The sequence below is a fragment of the Eubalaena glacialis genome, chromosome 13, assembly GCF_028564815.1.
Source record: "Eubalaena glacialis isolate mEubGla1 chromosome 13, mEubGla1.1.hap2.+ XY, whole genome shotgun sequence".
NCBI lineage: Eukaryota > Metazoa > Chordata > Mammalia > Artiodactyla > Balaenidae > Eubalaena > Eubalaena glacialis.
This window is the reverse complement of record NC_083728.1, coordinates 25,096,657-25,110,559: the sequence shown is the minus strand read 5'-3', so window position 1 is coordinate 25,110,559 and position 13,903 is coordinate 25,096,657. Positions and strand designations below refer to the sequence as shown.

At 52.4% G+C, this 13,903-nt stretch overlaps 1 protein-coding gene across 3 annotated transcripts; it reads left to right on the top strand.

The window, feature by feature from the left end:
• The first annotated feature begins 4,418 nt into the window (after positions 1-4,418).
• Positions 4,419-13,693, top strand: TP53INP2 (tumor protein p53 inducible nuclear protein 2). Of its 3 annotated transcripts, none has more exons than XM_061209175.1 (5): positions 4,419-4,443; positions 4,909-5,110; positions 8,959-9,133; positions 9,573-9,861; positions 10,315-13,693. In XM_061209175.1, the coding sequence occupies exons 3-5, from the start codon at positions 9,010-9,012 to the stop codon at positions 10,562-10,564; spliced, it is 663 nt and encodes a 220-aa protein (XP_061065158.1). In that variant the 5' UTR covers positions 4,419-4,443; positions 4,909-5,110; positions 8,959-9,009; the 3' UTR covers positions 10,565-13,693. The 3 variants fall into 3 exon arrangements, with proteins under 3 accessions (XP_061065158.1, XP_061065159.1, XP_061065157.1); XM_061209176.1 differs by having other exon boundaries at positions 4,421-4,443; positions 9,693-9,861; XM_061209174.1 differs by lacking the exons at positions 4,419-4,443; positions 4,909-5,110; positions 8,959-9,133 and having other exon boundaries at positions 9,142-9,861.
• Positions 13,694-13,903: the final 210 nt, after the last annotated feature.

The window sequence follows — 13,903 nt, the reverse complement described above, 5'->3', positions numbered from 1 at the left end:
TTTGATGTTAATTTCTCAGCCTTGGAGATTCCTAGACATGCAGGTGATGTAAATATGAACCCCACACTCATCACCCCATACTCATCAAGGGCAGGCATGCAGTTTCAAATTCTCAGAAGATAGTTTCTTTCCCCCACCCTAAGACCAGGTCAGGATGGACATATATCCTTTTTGTCTTCTTTGCTAGTACTCAGATGTTTGTTTGTTTTCCCCTAGTCTGCACTTTCACTGTGGGTATAGCCCTTCAAGTGTCCTAGATTTAACAAGGGCCTCGGTTCCAATCCCTAACTTCATGTAAGCCCAAACCTTCATCTCCCCAAATGTCTGTTAAAACCCAAATGGTTGCAGGTCCATTCAATGTTAAATGATTGTATTTAAAAGGATGTTTGGGACTTCCCTGGTGGCACAGTGGTTAAGAATCCACCTGCCAATGCAGAGGACATGGGTTTGAGCCCTGGTCCGGGAAGATCCCACATGCCGCAGAGCAACTAAGCCCGTGCGCCACAACTACTGAGCCTGTGCTCTAGAGCCCGCGAGCCACAACTACTGAGCCTGCGTGCTGCAACTACTGAAGCCCATGCTCCTCAACAAGAGAAGCCACCACAATGAGAAGCCTGCGCACCACAACAAAGAGTAGCTCCCACTCGCCACAACTAGAGAAAGCCCGCATGGAGCAACAAAGACCCAACGCAGCCAAAAAATAAATAAATTTATAAAAAAATTAAAAATTAAAAAAATAAAAGGATGTTTATTGTTTTTATTTCCAGCATTTCCATGTGTTATGTAGCAGGAAGTTCCAGATATTGTCAGAAAAGGAAGTCCAGCTCAATACTTAGTAGACAGAACTGTCACTGTCTGTTTACTTGTCTATTTTCTCCATGAGCATCAAGCTCTGAGAGGGCAGAGACAGGGTCTGACTCATCTCTACGTCAAGACACCCAGCTTAAGATCCCCCCCAGAGTAGAAGTTCAGTGCATTTGTTGATACCAAACCTCCGCTCAGACACTCATATTGAAGGGGAGCTCAATTTCTCCCACTCCCAAAGTAGCCTTTCCTTTGGAGAGAGTCATGTCACCTGGGTGACCATCTGGCAAGTGGGGGACAGCCTGCCCCTTTTCTGTGTTCATTCCTCCCAACACTTGGCTTATCCACTCAAGATTCTGCAGAGTAGGGCTCAGGGTCTGGATGATCCCAGTGATAACTGGGACTTTGAGCTTTGATCCAGGAGAAAGCACAGGGGCCAGTTCAAGATGAAAACCTAAGGTTCTCATGCACCGTTAGTGGAAGTTTAAATTAGTACAACATTGTGGGAGAGCAATTTGATGGCATCTATTGAAATGTTAAGTATGTATATCTATCAATCTTGCAATTCACTTCTCTGATTCTATTCTATTCATAGAAGAGGAGTCACTGTTACATTGTTTGTGGCAGCAAAAAATTGAAAGCCACCCAAATGTCCATCAATATGTGATAAACTAAATAAGCTTTCTTCTGCCATACAATGGGAAACTGTAAGATGGTTTTTGGTTTTGTTTGTAATGAGGAAGATCTGTGTATATTGACATAGGTAGAACTCCTGTGTCATATTACTGAGTGAAATATGTGAGTCTGCAGGACAGAGTATATCATATGACATTTTTTTAAAATTAATTAATTTATTTATTTTTGGCTGCATTGGGTCTTCGTTGCTGCGCGCAGGCCCTCTCTAGTTGCGGCGAGCGGGGGCTGCTCCTTGTTGTGGTGTGCGGGCTTCTCATCGCTGTGGTTTCTCTTGTTGCGGAGCACGGACCCTAGGCGCACAGGCTTCAGTAGTTGTGGCACGTGGACTCAGCAGTTGTGGCTTGCAGGTTCCAGAGTGCAGGCTCAGTAGTTGTGGCGCATGGGCTTAGTTGCTCTGCGGCATGTGAGATCCTCCCGGACCAGGGCTCGAACCTGTGTCCCCTGCATTGGCAGGCAGGCTCTCAACCACTGCACCACCGGGGAAGTCCTATCATATGACATATTTATGTAGAAAAAACCAAATGAACCTACAAGCAGTATAAATTGGTACATCCTAGAGGCTATTTGGCAGTATCTATCAACCTTTTTTTTCTTTTTTTTTGGCTGTGTTGGGTCGTCATTGCTGCACGTGGGCTTTTCTCTAGTTGCGGTGAGCAGGGGCTACTGTTCATTGCAGTGCACGGGCTTCTCATTGTGGTGGCTTCTCTTGTTGCAGAGCACGGGCTCTAGGCCACAGTAGTTGTGGCACATGGGCTTAGTAGTTGTGGCGCACGGGCTTAGTTACTCCACAGTATGTGGGATCTTCCTGGACCAGGGCTTGAACCCATATCCCCTGCATTGGCAGGTGGATTCTTAACCCCTGCACCACCAGGGAAGTCCCCAGCTTTTAATCGTTGAGCCTTTGATTAGAGTCTACTCTATGCCAGGCCCAGCACAGGCTGAGTGATGGGAGTATACGGACTGAGATCCTGCCTTTGGGATGCCCACCATCTACTTGGGAAAACACATACACACAATTAGTCACCATGACTTACTATTTATTGAACAAATAAATAACTGTACTGTCCATCAAGGTAGCTCTGGACCCATGGGTGAGGACAGGAAAGGCTACCTAGAGGAAGAAGGGGTGAGTAGAATCTTGAAGACAGGAAAGCTCTGAATTCAGAAAGGGCTGAAGAGGGCATTCCAGGAAAAAGCTTGAGCCAAAGTGTGGTTGTGGGAGAGAGTTGAAGAGACAATGAGGAGCTTGACCTTAGCACAAGGTGTGTGTAAGTGAAGAAGGGAATAAAGCTGGAGAGAACTGGGGCTGGATCATGGAAGGCCACAAATGCTGTATTAAGGAGCATGGTACTGTGGGAGCCACAGAAGGTTTTAGAGCAGGCAAGTGGTGTGACAAGAGAGGCATGTTAGGGATTATTTAGTTTAAGTCAGCGAGAGGTCAAGAGAGGGTATGAGGTTAGCAGGAAGCAGATGTGATGGGCAGAGACTCAGGGTTGCAAAGAATGAGGATGCTTTGGGGACACCCCTCCAAGGGCCAAAACATTGCTCTACATCCCCTACACCCCGGCCAAGCCTCTGGGTATTATTTCCAGGATCCTTCTCCTAGTTGCTAGGACTGAGGAGTCCTTCTAGGGTTTGATATTAGGCTGGGATTTTATCACCAGAGCAGAAGCTCTGGCCTAGCTCACCCCCTCCTCCTGATGGACCAGATGGACAGCTCTCAGACCCATCCCCACCAGCCCTGCTCTACTAAGAAAGGACCCAGAACCTCTGGAGACCCTGAGAATGTGTATTTGTAGTCTTTCAGGCATTTCCCAGGCCACTGGGAATGCTGGGGGCCTAGAATATGGGATTGGAAGAAACCTGAGGATGGAGAGTTTGAAAGAATATCTAAAAGGAAACTTGGGACTTCCCTGGTGGCTCAGTGGTTAAGAATCCGCCTGCCAATGCAGGGGACACGGGTTCGATCCCTGGTCCGGGAAGATCCCACATGCCGCGGAGCAACTAAGCCCGTGAGCCACAACTACTGAGCCCGTGTGCCACAACTACTGAAGCCCATGGACCTAGAGCCCGTGCTCTGCAACAAGAGAAGCCACCGCAATGAGAAGCCCTCACACCGCAATGAAGAGTAGCCTTTGCTCGCCGCAAATAGAGAAAACCCGCGCGCAGCAACAAAGACCCAACGCAGCCAAAAAAAAAAAAAAGGAAATTGAGGCCCAGAGAGGTAACATGACTTGCTTGGGGTCACACAGCAAGTTTGGGGGAAATCAGGACTGTGCCCAGGTCTCCTGGGGAAGGCTGAAGCACTCTGGGGTTTTGATAATCTGGTGCATGTAGAGAGTGGAGAGAGTTGGAGCCAGGAACTATGGGTTCAAATCCTGGCTCTGCCATTTACTATAGCTGTGTGACCTTGGGAAGTCACTTAGGCTGTCTGAGGCTGTTTCCTCAACTGGAAAAGGAGGATAACACCCACCTTTCAGGATTGTTGTGAAGATCAAAACACATATAAAGTAGTATAGCACAGCGCCTAGCACTCAGTAAGTGTTCAGTAAATGTCAGCTACTGGTCTGGCAGCGGCAATAGTTTCTGTTGAGTGTATTATTGAATATGAATCTACATACTAACAGTGAGATTTGCCTGTTTCCGTGTGTGTAAATCCGGGCTAATAACCAGTCCCTGTCCTGTCACTTTTCTGTCCAGCCCCTGCAGCAGAATGGGTTAATAAGGTGTGTAAACGTTCCAGTGCTGAGCATTCAATGGTTATTCAGCCCAGAGCAATTCCTCTCCAAGTCCTACTCCGCAAAATTTCCTGTCAGCCTAACCAACTCTTCTATACTGCCGGGTGCTCCCCTGGAACCAGAGAAAGGGATGTCCCCCACCTCTCAAGCCTGCCCGGCTGAGGAAAAATGGGGTGGGGAAGCAGCGAACGCGTACGCTGAGAAGGTGAGACAGAAAAGGGAGAGCAGGGAGAAGGGTGGTGAGGAGGAGGGAGGTGCACGAACGTGGTGTGGAGTTGAGAAAAGGGTAGAGATTGAGGGACTTGGAAATAGGATGCAGGTGAAAGGACAAGAGGGGCAGTACGAGAGGTGAGGGCGCTGAGATATGCGGAGGAAGTGCAGGAAGATGGGGATCTCGTAGGAAGGAGTGGGAACCCTCCTCTTTGAGAGGTCCGTGGGTCGCCCGGGGGTAGGGGGTCCAAGCTTCCAGCAGTCGCTTCTCCGGGCCGCCGCCCCTAGGATCGGAGTCGGGATCCCGGGGAGGGAGCCACTAGCCAGCGAACCGTGGAGGAGGCGGGGAGGGGGGATCCGCAACCTGGGATTGGCCGCCGCTCCGCCGGTCGGTGACGCGAGGCGGGCGGGCCCCTTTGTGACATCACAATCAGCTGTTTGAACGTTCCAATTTGTGCAGTGAGCCCAGCAGCGGCGGCTGCACAGACTCAAAGCCCCGCGGGCGAGCGCAGCAGCCCTGAGTGTCCGACACGTACCCCAGCCGCCTTCCCGCCCAGCCCCCGCGATGCGGCCGCGCCTGTGATCAGCCGCCGACCCCGGGACGCGCCGCCTCACAACTACCTCAGCGCCACCTCCGCCCGCCGCTCCGCCCCAGTCCCCAGGTGAGTTCCGACCGGCTTTGTCCAGGGGGCTCCCGGAGCCTGGGGACACGCCCCGCGCCCCCAGCTCCCGGGTCTTTGTCTGTCTCCGCCCGCGGCCGCCAGGGCTGCATTCCCGTCTCCGGATTGGCTGCCGCAAGCCCGGTAGACCATGACGTCTCCCGATTTGCATATGACATTGAGACGTCACCAAGGCCGGCACCGCCCCCCCACCCCCTCTCGGCTCAGGTCGCTTGTCCTCCGGTGACCCGTTGGGCGCTGGGTCGAGGCTGGGCCTATGGGTGAGTGACGCTGAAAGGCAGCGGGACCAGAGGGTCCTCCAGTTTCCTGGGCTAATCCAGGAGCTGGGGTCAAGCCTCTGATCCCTACTTTCTTCTTGCGACTTGAGAGAGGTTCCGAAGGCGCTACTGAGTCTAGGTTGGGGGGAGGGGGTTGTCAGGAGTTCAGGGGCCCCTGAAGCTTCGGATCCAGGTCATTGGGGCAGCGCCAGATGGTGGTACTACCCTCTCCCTCTGGCTCCAGGTTCTGCACCCCTGGGACTAACATCATAACTTTCTCCGAATCCCTGACATGTGTGAAGCGCCTTAGCTGACGTCATTCCCAGCCCCCAAACGAGGGGTCTTAGACCCCATTTCATGGAAGGGAAACTGAGGCCCTGAGAGGGGAAATGGCTTATTCGAGGGCATGCAGCCAGTTAGAGTCATGCCTACCTAGTGAGTAGCAGATGCATTAGCCATGGGCACGTACCTAGTAGGAGCTCATTACAAGTAACAAGTTACACATCCTCCTTCCACTGAAGACTCTACCTTGGGCTAAGCACCATCCAAATTTGACAGAGCTCCTAGGTTTTCTCACTCCTGGATCTTTTTCCAGGAGGTCTCTGGAGACTGGGTCCCCTTTTGAGGCCCTGACCCTCACTCTGTTCTTTGGAGTTGCCGAGCCCTATAAAATCACCGCCTCCTAGCTGTTCTGACCACAGAAATGTGAGTCAGTGCCTGCCTCAGGGTGTCTCCAATGTTGGGATGGAGTGGAGGTGAGAGTTCCCTCTGTTTGGCTCTTCTTCACCTCCCAGCCCCAGAGTTGTCAGCTAGAGAGGACTGACCTGGCCTAGTGCTGGGGACTACAAGGCTTGTGCTGCCCCTCTCTGCTCACAGAGAGGGACCAGAGAAGGAGCGGGAGAAGGAGAGCCTCTGACTTTCCAAATAGATGGGCCTATGGGCTGGACCAGCAGTCCCATCCCAGCCTAGACTTTGCTCAAGGGTGGCCTGGATGGGGTAGAGGTGGCTTGGGGCTCAAGTGTTATTCCGGGCACAGCTGCTATAGTTATTAAAGGGAACAGTTCTCCCTGGAGCAGAGCTGGGAACGTAAGAACCAGGAAGCTGGCAGGGCTGGGAAAGAAAAATCCTGGGAGCCTCCCTCAGTGGTCATGAGAGGGGGCAGGCACTGGCTGGCTGGTGAGGTTGTCAGTTCTGGCTCTGTCACTGACTTTTTGTGTGACCTCAGGCAGGGAGCTTCCCCCACACTAAGCCTCCCTTACCTCAATCTGTTTGTAATTTGAGGAGGCCCAGAGTAGACTCTGGTATACAGTGGGTGCTCTGGAAAATGCAGGATGAATCTTGGTGCCAGGAACCTCAGACCCCCCCCGTGTCCCCTGACTTCCCCGTGTCCCCTGCATCATTATATTTTGGGGAATTTACTGAGGGCTTCCTGACTGTGTTCACTCTGGACTGAATGCTCAGTGACCTGGGGCTAGGCCTGGTCTGCCACCATCTAGCCGTGTGTCTTTGGATAGACTTATGTCCTCTGATCCTCAGCTTGCGAAATGGGCTGGGTGAATATCATGGCTCCTGAAACACCTATTAACTTCCTTTTCATTTTCTCGATGAAGCAGTAGGTCCTTGGAAAGAGGGTGTGCCTCAACAAGGCCCCAGTCTTCCCTTCCTTCAGGAGGAGCCAAACTCTCTGGATTTTTGGTAACTGAGTCACTAACTCCCTGTGGCTACAGATGGGCTGGGATATGTGGCTTGTGCTGGGCAGGCACTAGTTGAGAGTGGCCCAACCTTTCATAATCCCTGAAGATCTACCACCAGGGAGGCCAATGCCCAGGCAGCACTTCCTTCTGGAGCCCACCGTGGATCCGCCAAATGTATAAGTACTCTCAGGGCATAGAGTTTAGGTGATTCTGTGGCAAGTGTGAAAATATACCCAGGGATTAGAGGTAGCAACAACCATAAGAAATACCCCAGGTGGGTTAGCAATAAGAGTAGAATGCCTCCAGGGAATGGAAGTGTGGACATGCCCCCAGGGAGTTTTATAGAAAGTGTGGAAACTTCCTTAGAGGAAGGTGACAAGTGGCTGAGTAGCAAAACTGTTGGCTATCTTCGGGAACATGTGGAGAGTCAAGCTCCAGGGACATCCAGGGGGCCTGGCCAGCAGCCCCTAGCCCAGGTCTAGTCCTGAGGTAGGCTTGGTGTTTACATTCCTGGAGCAGGGGGTCTCCTTCCTCATCTTCACTGAGGGAAGGACTGATTGAGGGCTTGAGTCCTGGTCAAACCCTCAGTCCTCATACTTAAGGGCTCCTGGGGTCTGATAGCTCCCTCCCTCCATCATCAGCTCCTACTGACCTGCTGTCTCCCTGGGGCCAGGCAACCTGATCTTCTTCCTCCTAGCCAGGAATGCTGCCCTTGAGCAGGAGCTTGGGAATAGGGAGTAAGAGGAGGGAGGGCCTGTGGGAATAGGATCTTCATCTGACAGACACAGTTGAGGCCTATGCGATCACAGGGTGAGGATGCTAGCTGTTCTGTGGGATTTCTGCTAGTGAACACTTTTCAAGCCACACAGGCTCAAGTAGTGGTTCTTAATCTCTGGGGTCAAGGACCGCTATTTAGGAAATCATGATGAAAACCAAGGTCCTTCTTTTCAGAAAAATACACATGGACCATGGCCCCAGGCCACTAAGTTAAAACTGCCTAATCCAGACAGATACCCAGCAAAGGCAATGGAGTATAGTGATCTGGAATCTGCGTGGGTTAAAATCCTCTGTGTCTTACTAGCTTTGAGATTTTGGGCAAATTATCTTACATCTCTGAGCCTCAATTTCTTCACCTATAAAAAAGGGATAATAATTATACCCACTTCCTAGAGTTATCATGGGGATTACTTGAGGTAATATAGGTAAAGTGCTTAGTATAGTACTTGGCACATGAATGTTAGCTATATGATGATGATGATGATGACGATGATGATGGTGATGATAAATAATCACAATACTGGGCGATTTCTTCCTTGCTTGGAGAACTATTTTTACCCTTCAAGGTCCAAGTTGGATGTCCAATCCTCTGGGGAACCTTCCCTGACAGAGTCTGGTCATATATAGCACTCCTAGAGCATGCAACAATATTAATAATTATTAATAATAAACTAGTTGATTAGTTTATTGAATGCTTACTCTGTACCCAGGTGCTGTTCTGAGCACTTTGTGTTTAGCTCATTTAATTCTTATGAGAGCCCAGAGAGGATACTATTATTAGCTCATTTAATTCCTATAAGGGCTGAGAGGAGGATACTATTATCCTTGCCATTTGACAGATGAGAAAACTAAAGCACAGGTAAGTTAAATAACTTCTAAGGTCATACAGAAAACAAAAGCTTGAAGGCAGGCTGACTTACCAGAAAGGGAACACACACACACACACACACACACACACACACACACACACACACACACACGACAAAGCTTTCCCACGCATCCCTGTTGTACCCTTATCACTGTTCTGGGGGCTGGGGGAGGTATCCCCAGCCACAATGGGGAGACCAGTCTGTGGTGCCTCTGACTCCTCTCTACCTCCCAGGTTTCTGCACTGCCATAGGGCACCCCCCTGAGGCCTCTTCACTCCCCCACCATGCTCCAGCGCCTCACCAGCCTCTTCTTCAGCTCCCCGGCGCCCCCCGAGGACCCCGACTGCCCTCGAGCCTTCGTCTCCGAGGAGGATGAAGTGGATGGCTGGCTCATCATTGACCTGCCGGGTGAGGCCCGAGTCTGGGGCCAGGACTGACTCCTGGGCCTGTGAAGTCGTCATTAGGGCAAGTGGCCGAGCAGTTGAGCAGGGAGCTGCTAAGGGGTTGGGGAGTTCCCCCGGGCCTACTGGGCAAATTGGGGCTGAGGCAGTAATATTGGTGGTGGAGGGTAACAGGGCCCCATCCCATGCAAGCTGGGGCCATCTCCTGGCGGTACAGTGTTGGAGTCCACACCTCACGCGCCCTAGGGCAGCAGGTCGAGACTGTGGATGCCCAGTGGGTATGGCGGGCGGGGCTGCGTGTCTGACTAACGATGCCCTTTCTCTCCCTGCCCCATTGTGTCCGGTGTGTGTGTGTGTGTGTGTGTGTGTGTGTGTGTGTGTGTGTGTGTGTGTCCCTCCCTGCTGCGCCCCCTCTTCCGCATGGCTCCCCCTCCCGCGCCGCGTAGACAGCTTCACAGCTCCACCCAGCCCCGGGGCCGCCCCGGCCCCTGCGGGCCGCCCTCCGCCCGCACCCTCCTTGATGGATGAGAGCTGGTTTGTTACCCCTCCGGCCTGTTTTACTGCAGAAGGGCCTGGGCTCGGGCCTGCCCGTCTCCAGAGCAGCCCCCTGGAGGACCTCCTCATCGAGCACCCCAGCATGTCCGTTTACGTGACCGGCAGCACCATAGTGCTGGAGCCTGGACCTCCTTCCCCGCACCCCGACGCCGCCCTGCCAGACGGAGACCTTAGCGACGGGTGAGCCGGCCGGGGGCGGAGCCTGGAGGCCTAGAGAAGCTTGTCTTCGAGGCTATGGTCCCCGCTGCAGGAGCGAGCCCAGGAGATCCCCTGGCAGTGCCGGGGCGGGGCCTTTAGAGGCGGGTCTTCGAGGCAAAGGGCGGGGCCCATGGGCCGGAATGAAGCTAGGCCTGAAGGCAAAGGGGCGGGGCTTTGAGATAGGGAGAGGCGTGGCTTCGTGGCTAGGGCGGGGCTTGAGAGAGAGAGAGCTTAGAGGCTTGGGAGCGCTGAGGCGGTAGGCATCTCCAGGTTGGCTTGGAGGAAGGGTTGGTACCCACAAGAAGGGCATTGTGCGCCCCTCTAGGAGCAGAGACCAAATCGTGCGAGGGTGCGGGGACAGGGTGGGAAGTGCCAGCGCTCTCCTCCGTCCCCCACGACTTGTCTAGCCCTGACTGCCTCGCTCTGTCCCCGCAGGGAGTTGGCGCCTGCTCGCCGTGAACCCCGGGCCCTGCACCACGCCGCCCCTCTGCCGGCGCGGGCCGCACTGCTGGAGAAGGCGGGCCAGGCGCGGCGCCTGCAGCGGGCCCGGCAGCGGGCCGAGCGCCACGCTCTGAGCGCCAAGGTGGTGCAACGGCAGAACCGCGCCCGCGAGAGCCGTCCGCGCCGGCCCAAGCACCAGGGCAGCTTTGTCTACCAGCCGTGCCAGCGCCAGTTCAACTACTGAGCTTCCGCCGGCCGTGCCGCAAACCCCTCGCTGACTCCCGACCCTTATCCAGCCCCTCCGCCGCAGCCAGTGTGCTGCTCGAGGGGCGCCTGCAGCCCACTTCGGGCTGGACACCACAACCTCCCTTCTTCTTAAGTGTGTGAGGTGGGGGTGATAGCCTCTCTCTCTCTCTCTCCCACTCCTTCTATTTCCCTATCTCTGATCCTCTAATCCGCCTCTGAACCGCCCCCCCCCTTCACCCTCCCACCTTCTGGCCCCTTCTGGCATCTAATCCTCCGTCTCCCCCACCGCCGACACTCCGTCGGTTCCCATCCTGATCTTTGCCCTGACATTCTCCATCCCTGCCCTCCGGTCCTCTACTTCTGGCCCACTCCTATTTCTGAGAGTGTCTTCTTCCAGTTTCATATCTGGCTCCTTCCCTACCTTCAGCTCCCACTTTATAAGCCTCAGTCTATCTAATGTTTGGCACTGCATTCACTCCTGCTCCCTTATTACTCATTCCCAGTAATTCTCCCACTGAGACTAAAGGGTTCTGCCTTTAGTTTTCCCCTTCCCTCTCCTCTGGGGGCTGGGCTCCTTGGAGTTGCTTAGGCATGGAAAGGTAAGGTATGTGGGAAAGGACTGTGAGATGTGAGTTAGAGGGAGAAGGTGGAGGGAATCGAGGAAAAGAGGAAACCTACTGGAAATGTAGACAGGACAGACAGGTTGAGATGCTGTAGGGAGCAGGGCACAATGGGGGCTGGCACGGTGCTTACTCAGAGAGGCCAAGCCCTGCTCTCAAGCTGGAGCCTGGAGTCTACTCCCACATCCCTTTTCTATAATGCCACCTCCCAAATCTCTTCCTGAAATCAACCCCTCTGCAGGTCCCTGTATCTGAAAGGCTTAGTTAGTACCTTGCTGCCCTACCCACATCAACCCAGCAGTAAAGGCTGGGCAAGGCCCTGCCATCCTAGACATCTGTTCACATGCCCAAGGTGCTAGAACTAGCTTAGGAGAGATGCAGGCCAGAGGGATTCTAGGCAGGGGAAGGACACACCCCAGAATAAGAATGCAGAATGATGATGCTGGGGAGGACAAGTTGTGGGGTGAAGCCATCCCAGGAATGGCAGCCAGCCTTCATCTTGCCTCTGGCCTTGTATTTCACACTCTGCCAGGATGGCTAATAAACACTCCTGAGTAGGAGGCCAGGAGCCCCACTGCCACAATCCCCAAATAGTCCCTGTCCAGGTTCAGGGCCTTTAGGGGAGCCTCTCTTCATTTTCTTTCCCAGGGCTCTCTTCCTTTCTAGGCTGCTGGGGGGAAACGGGTACCCTATGGTTCCCCTTCCCTTCTCCTCCAGTAAGTACCTGGAAGAGGGAACCTGAATATCTGAGTGAGACAAAGGGGACAGGGGCAGCCAGCTTTCCCCTTCTCACGGTGGGATTGACTTTTGGGCTCAGACACCAGCAACAGCCTCTTGGGATGCCCCGAGTTGCTTCCCTTTTCCTCTTTCTGTCCTTTTCTAGTGTGTGCTCTTTCTTCCTTGAAACCTTTAAGATTTCCTATTACATACTAACATAGGTCTTTCCCTTCAATTCTAGGTTTCTAGGCCTCACAGCCAAGCTGAGGCTTACAGAAAACTCTGCAACCCCATGCGGGCAAAGGCAGCTGCCCTCCCTGACCCTATAACCCTAGGCCTCCAGTGGGGTGTATGGATAAGGGAGGGGGTAGCCCCATGGATGCTGGGATAGGGACAGAGAAAGCCCTGTTGGGGTCTCCTATCCAAGGGAATAAGCCAAATTTACAGTAAGAGCAGATCAAAGTCCCCATGCTGGTCCACTAGGGCCCCAGTAGTTGACAACCTTGCTCCTCTCTCCAAGGTTCTCCTTCAGTTATGACCTAGTCCGTTTTATTCTTCCAGCTACTCCTTGGTTACTTCACAGCCAGCTTAGGGTCTTCAGCACTTCCAAGAGCTGAAACTCCCTCCAACTCTTCTTGCCTACTCCTTCACTGCCAGCTGGAGCCTAGGCTCAGTTCTGCGCAGTGCTCACGATCCTTCTGTGGGGGAAAAGTGAGTTATAGGGCATTTGGCCCAAATTTCTAAAGGCCCCTACCTTACCCGTATTTCTGGAGGCTCCTGTAGTTCTAGAACCCTCCAATATCATCACCTGGCTGGTTGCAAGGCTCATGTTTTTGTACTTTCCTATAGATTCTGTAGCATTTGAGCGTGGCAATATTTTAATTGTGTATAGATTTCTAAGAGCCAACACTAGTTTGGTCTCCTGCTAGTCTGACTCCTGAAGCATCAGACCTCGTCATACTGTATTGACTGTGTATGTGCCTTTCACCTTGAGCATGCTTCAGGATTTTTTTTTAAACCACAGAACTTGAATACATGAGGGAACCAGAATTCACAAAGTCCTATGCAACCTTAGACAGGAGGAGGTTAGAGAGTCTGTCTTTACTGATGTTTCAGAGACCCTGGTGAAGTTTGTTCCAGACTACATTACTTAATGTCAAGACTACCAGCGCTTTGCCAAAACTGAGTATGTGAGAGCGACCCCCATTTCTAGAGTGAGTCCCAATTATATCAAAGGACAACTTCCAGTAATTCTCCAATACATCTCTCTTCAAACTGGGTGTCATTTCCAGCCTTTGCCAGTCTGGCCCCATCAGGGTACCATCTGTGTATGAATGCAGTTTGCTGCTGTTTTGGAGTATGCTTGCTCCCTGGCCCCCACCTGGAACCTTGAGTTTGCTCTGACCCATAATGTTAGGTGCGTTGAGGACCCCACCAGAGCTCTTGGATGACTCCTCAGATCCATGTGGCTTTATGTGAGGGGACTGAAGGCAGACATAACATGGCCCCTTATATCTTCCCTCTTGCCCTGCTGCCTAGTTCCAAATGGAACCAGTAAGATGAGTGCGTCCCTCTTGGGTGTTTTGTGTTGAGACTGGCTGAAAGGAGGAGACTCTGGTTGACCATGTTATGACATGTTGACAGACTCAAGGACACAACCACCTCAGCCTGGTCATGTGGCATGCCTGTGTATGTGTGTAACAGGATTCTGATTGTTAGATTGTAATGTTATTCCTCTATGGGAGAAAAAGTTAATATAAAGAAAAACAAATAAAAATCTATTTAAAGCACATTATGCTTTCTTCCTGAGTATAGCTAAAGTAGGAGAAGCACTTTGCAATCTCAAACACAGTATTGGCTTAGGGTGTTATTGTTAGGCTGGCTTTGGTTCTGGTTGTGTGTGTGTCATACAGGGAAGGAAGAGGGTAGATAAGCTTGCTAGTAACAGAGCCAGACAATGTGGGGTGACTCAGAAATAACTACTTCTAGAGAATCCTTAT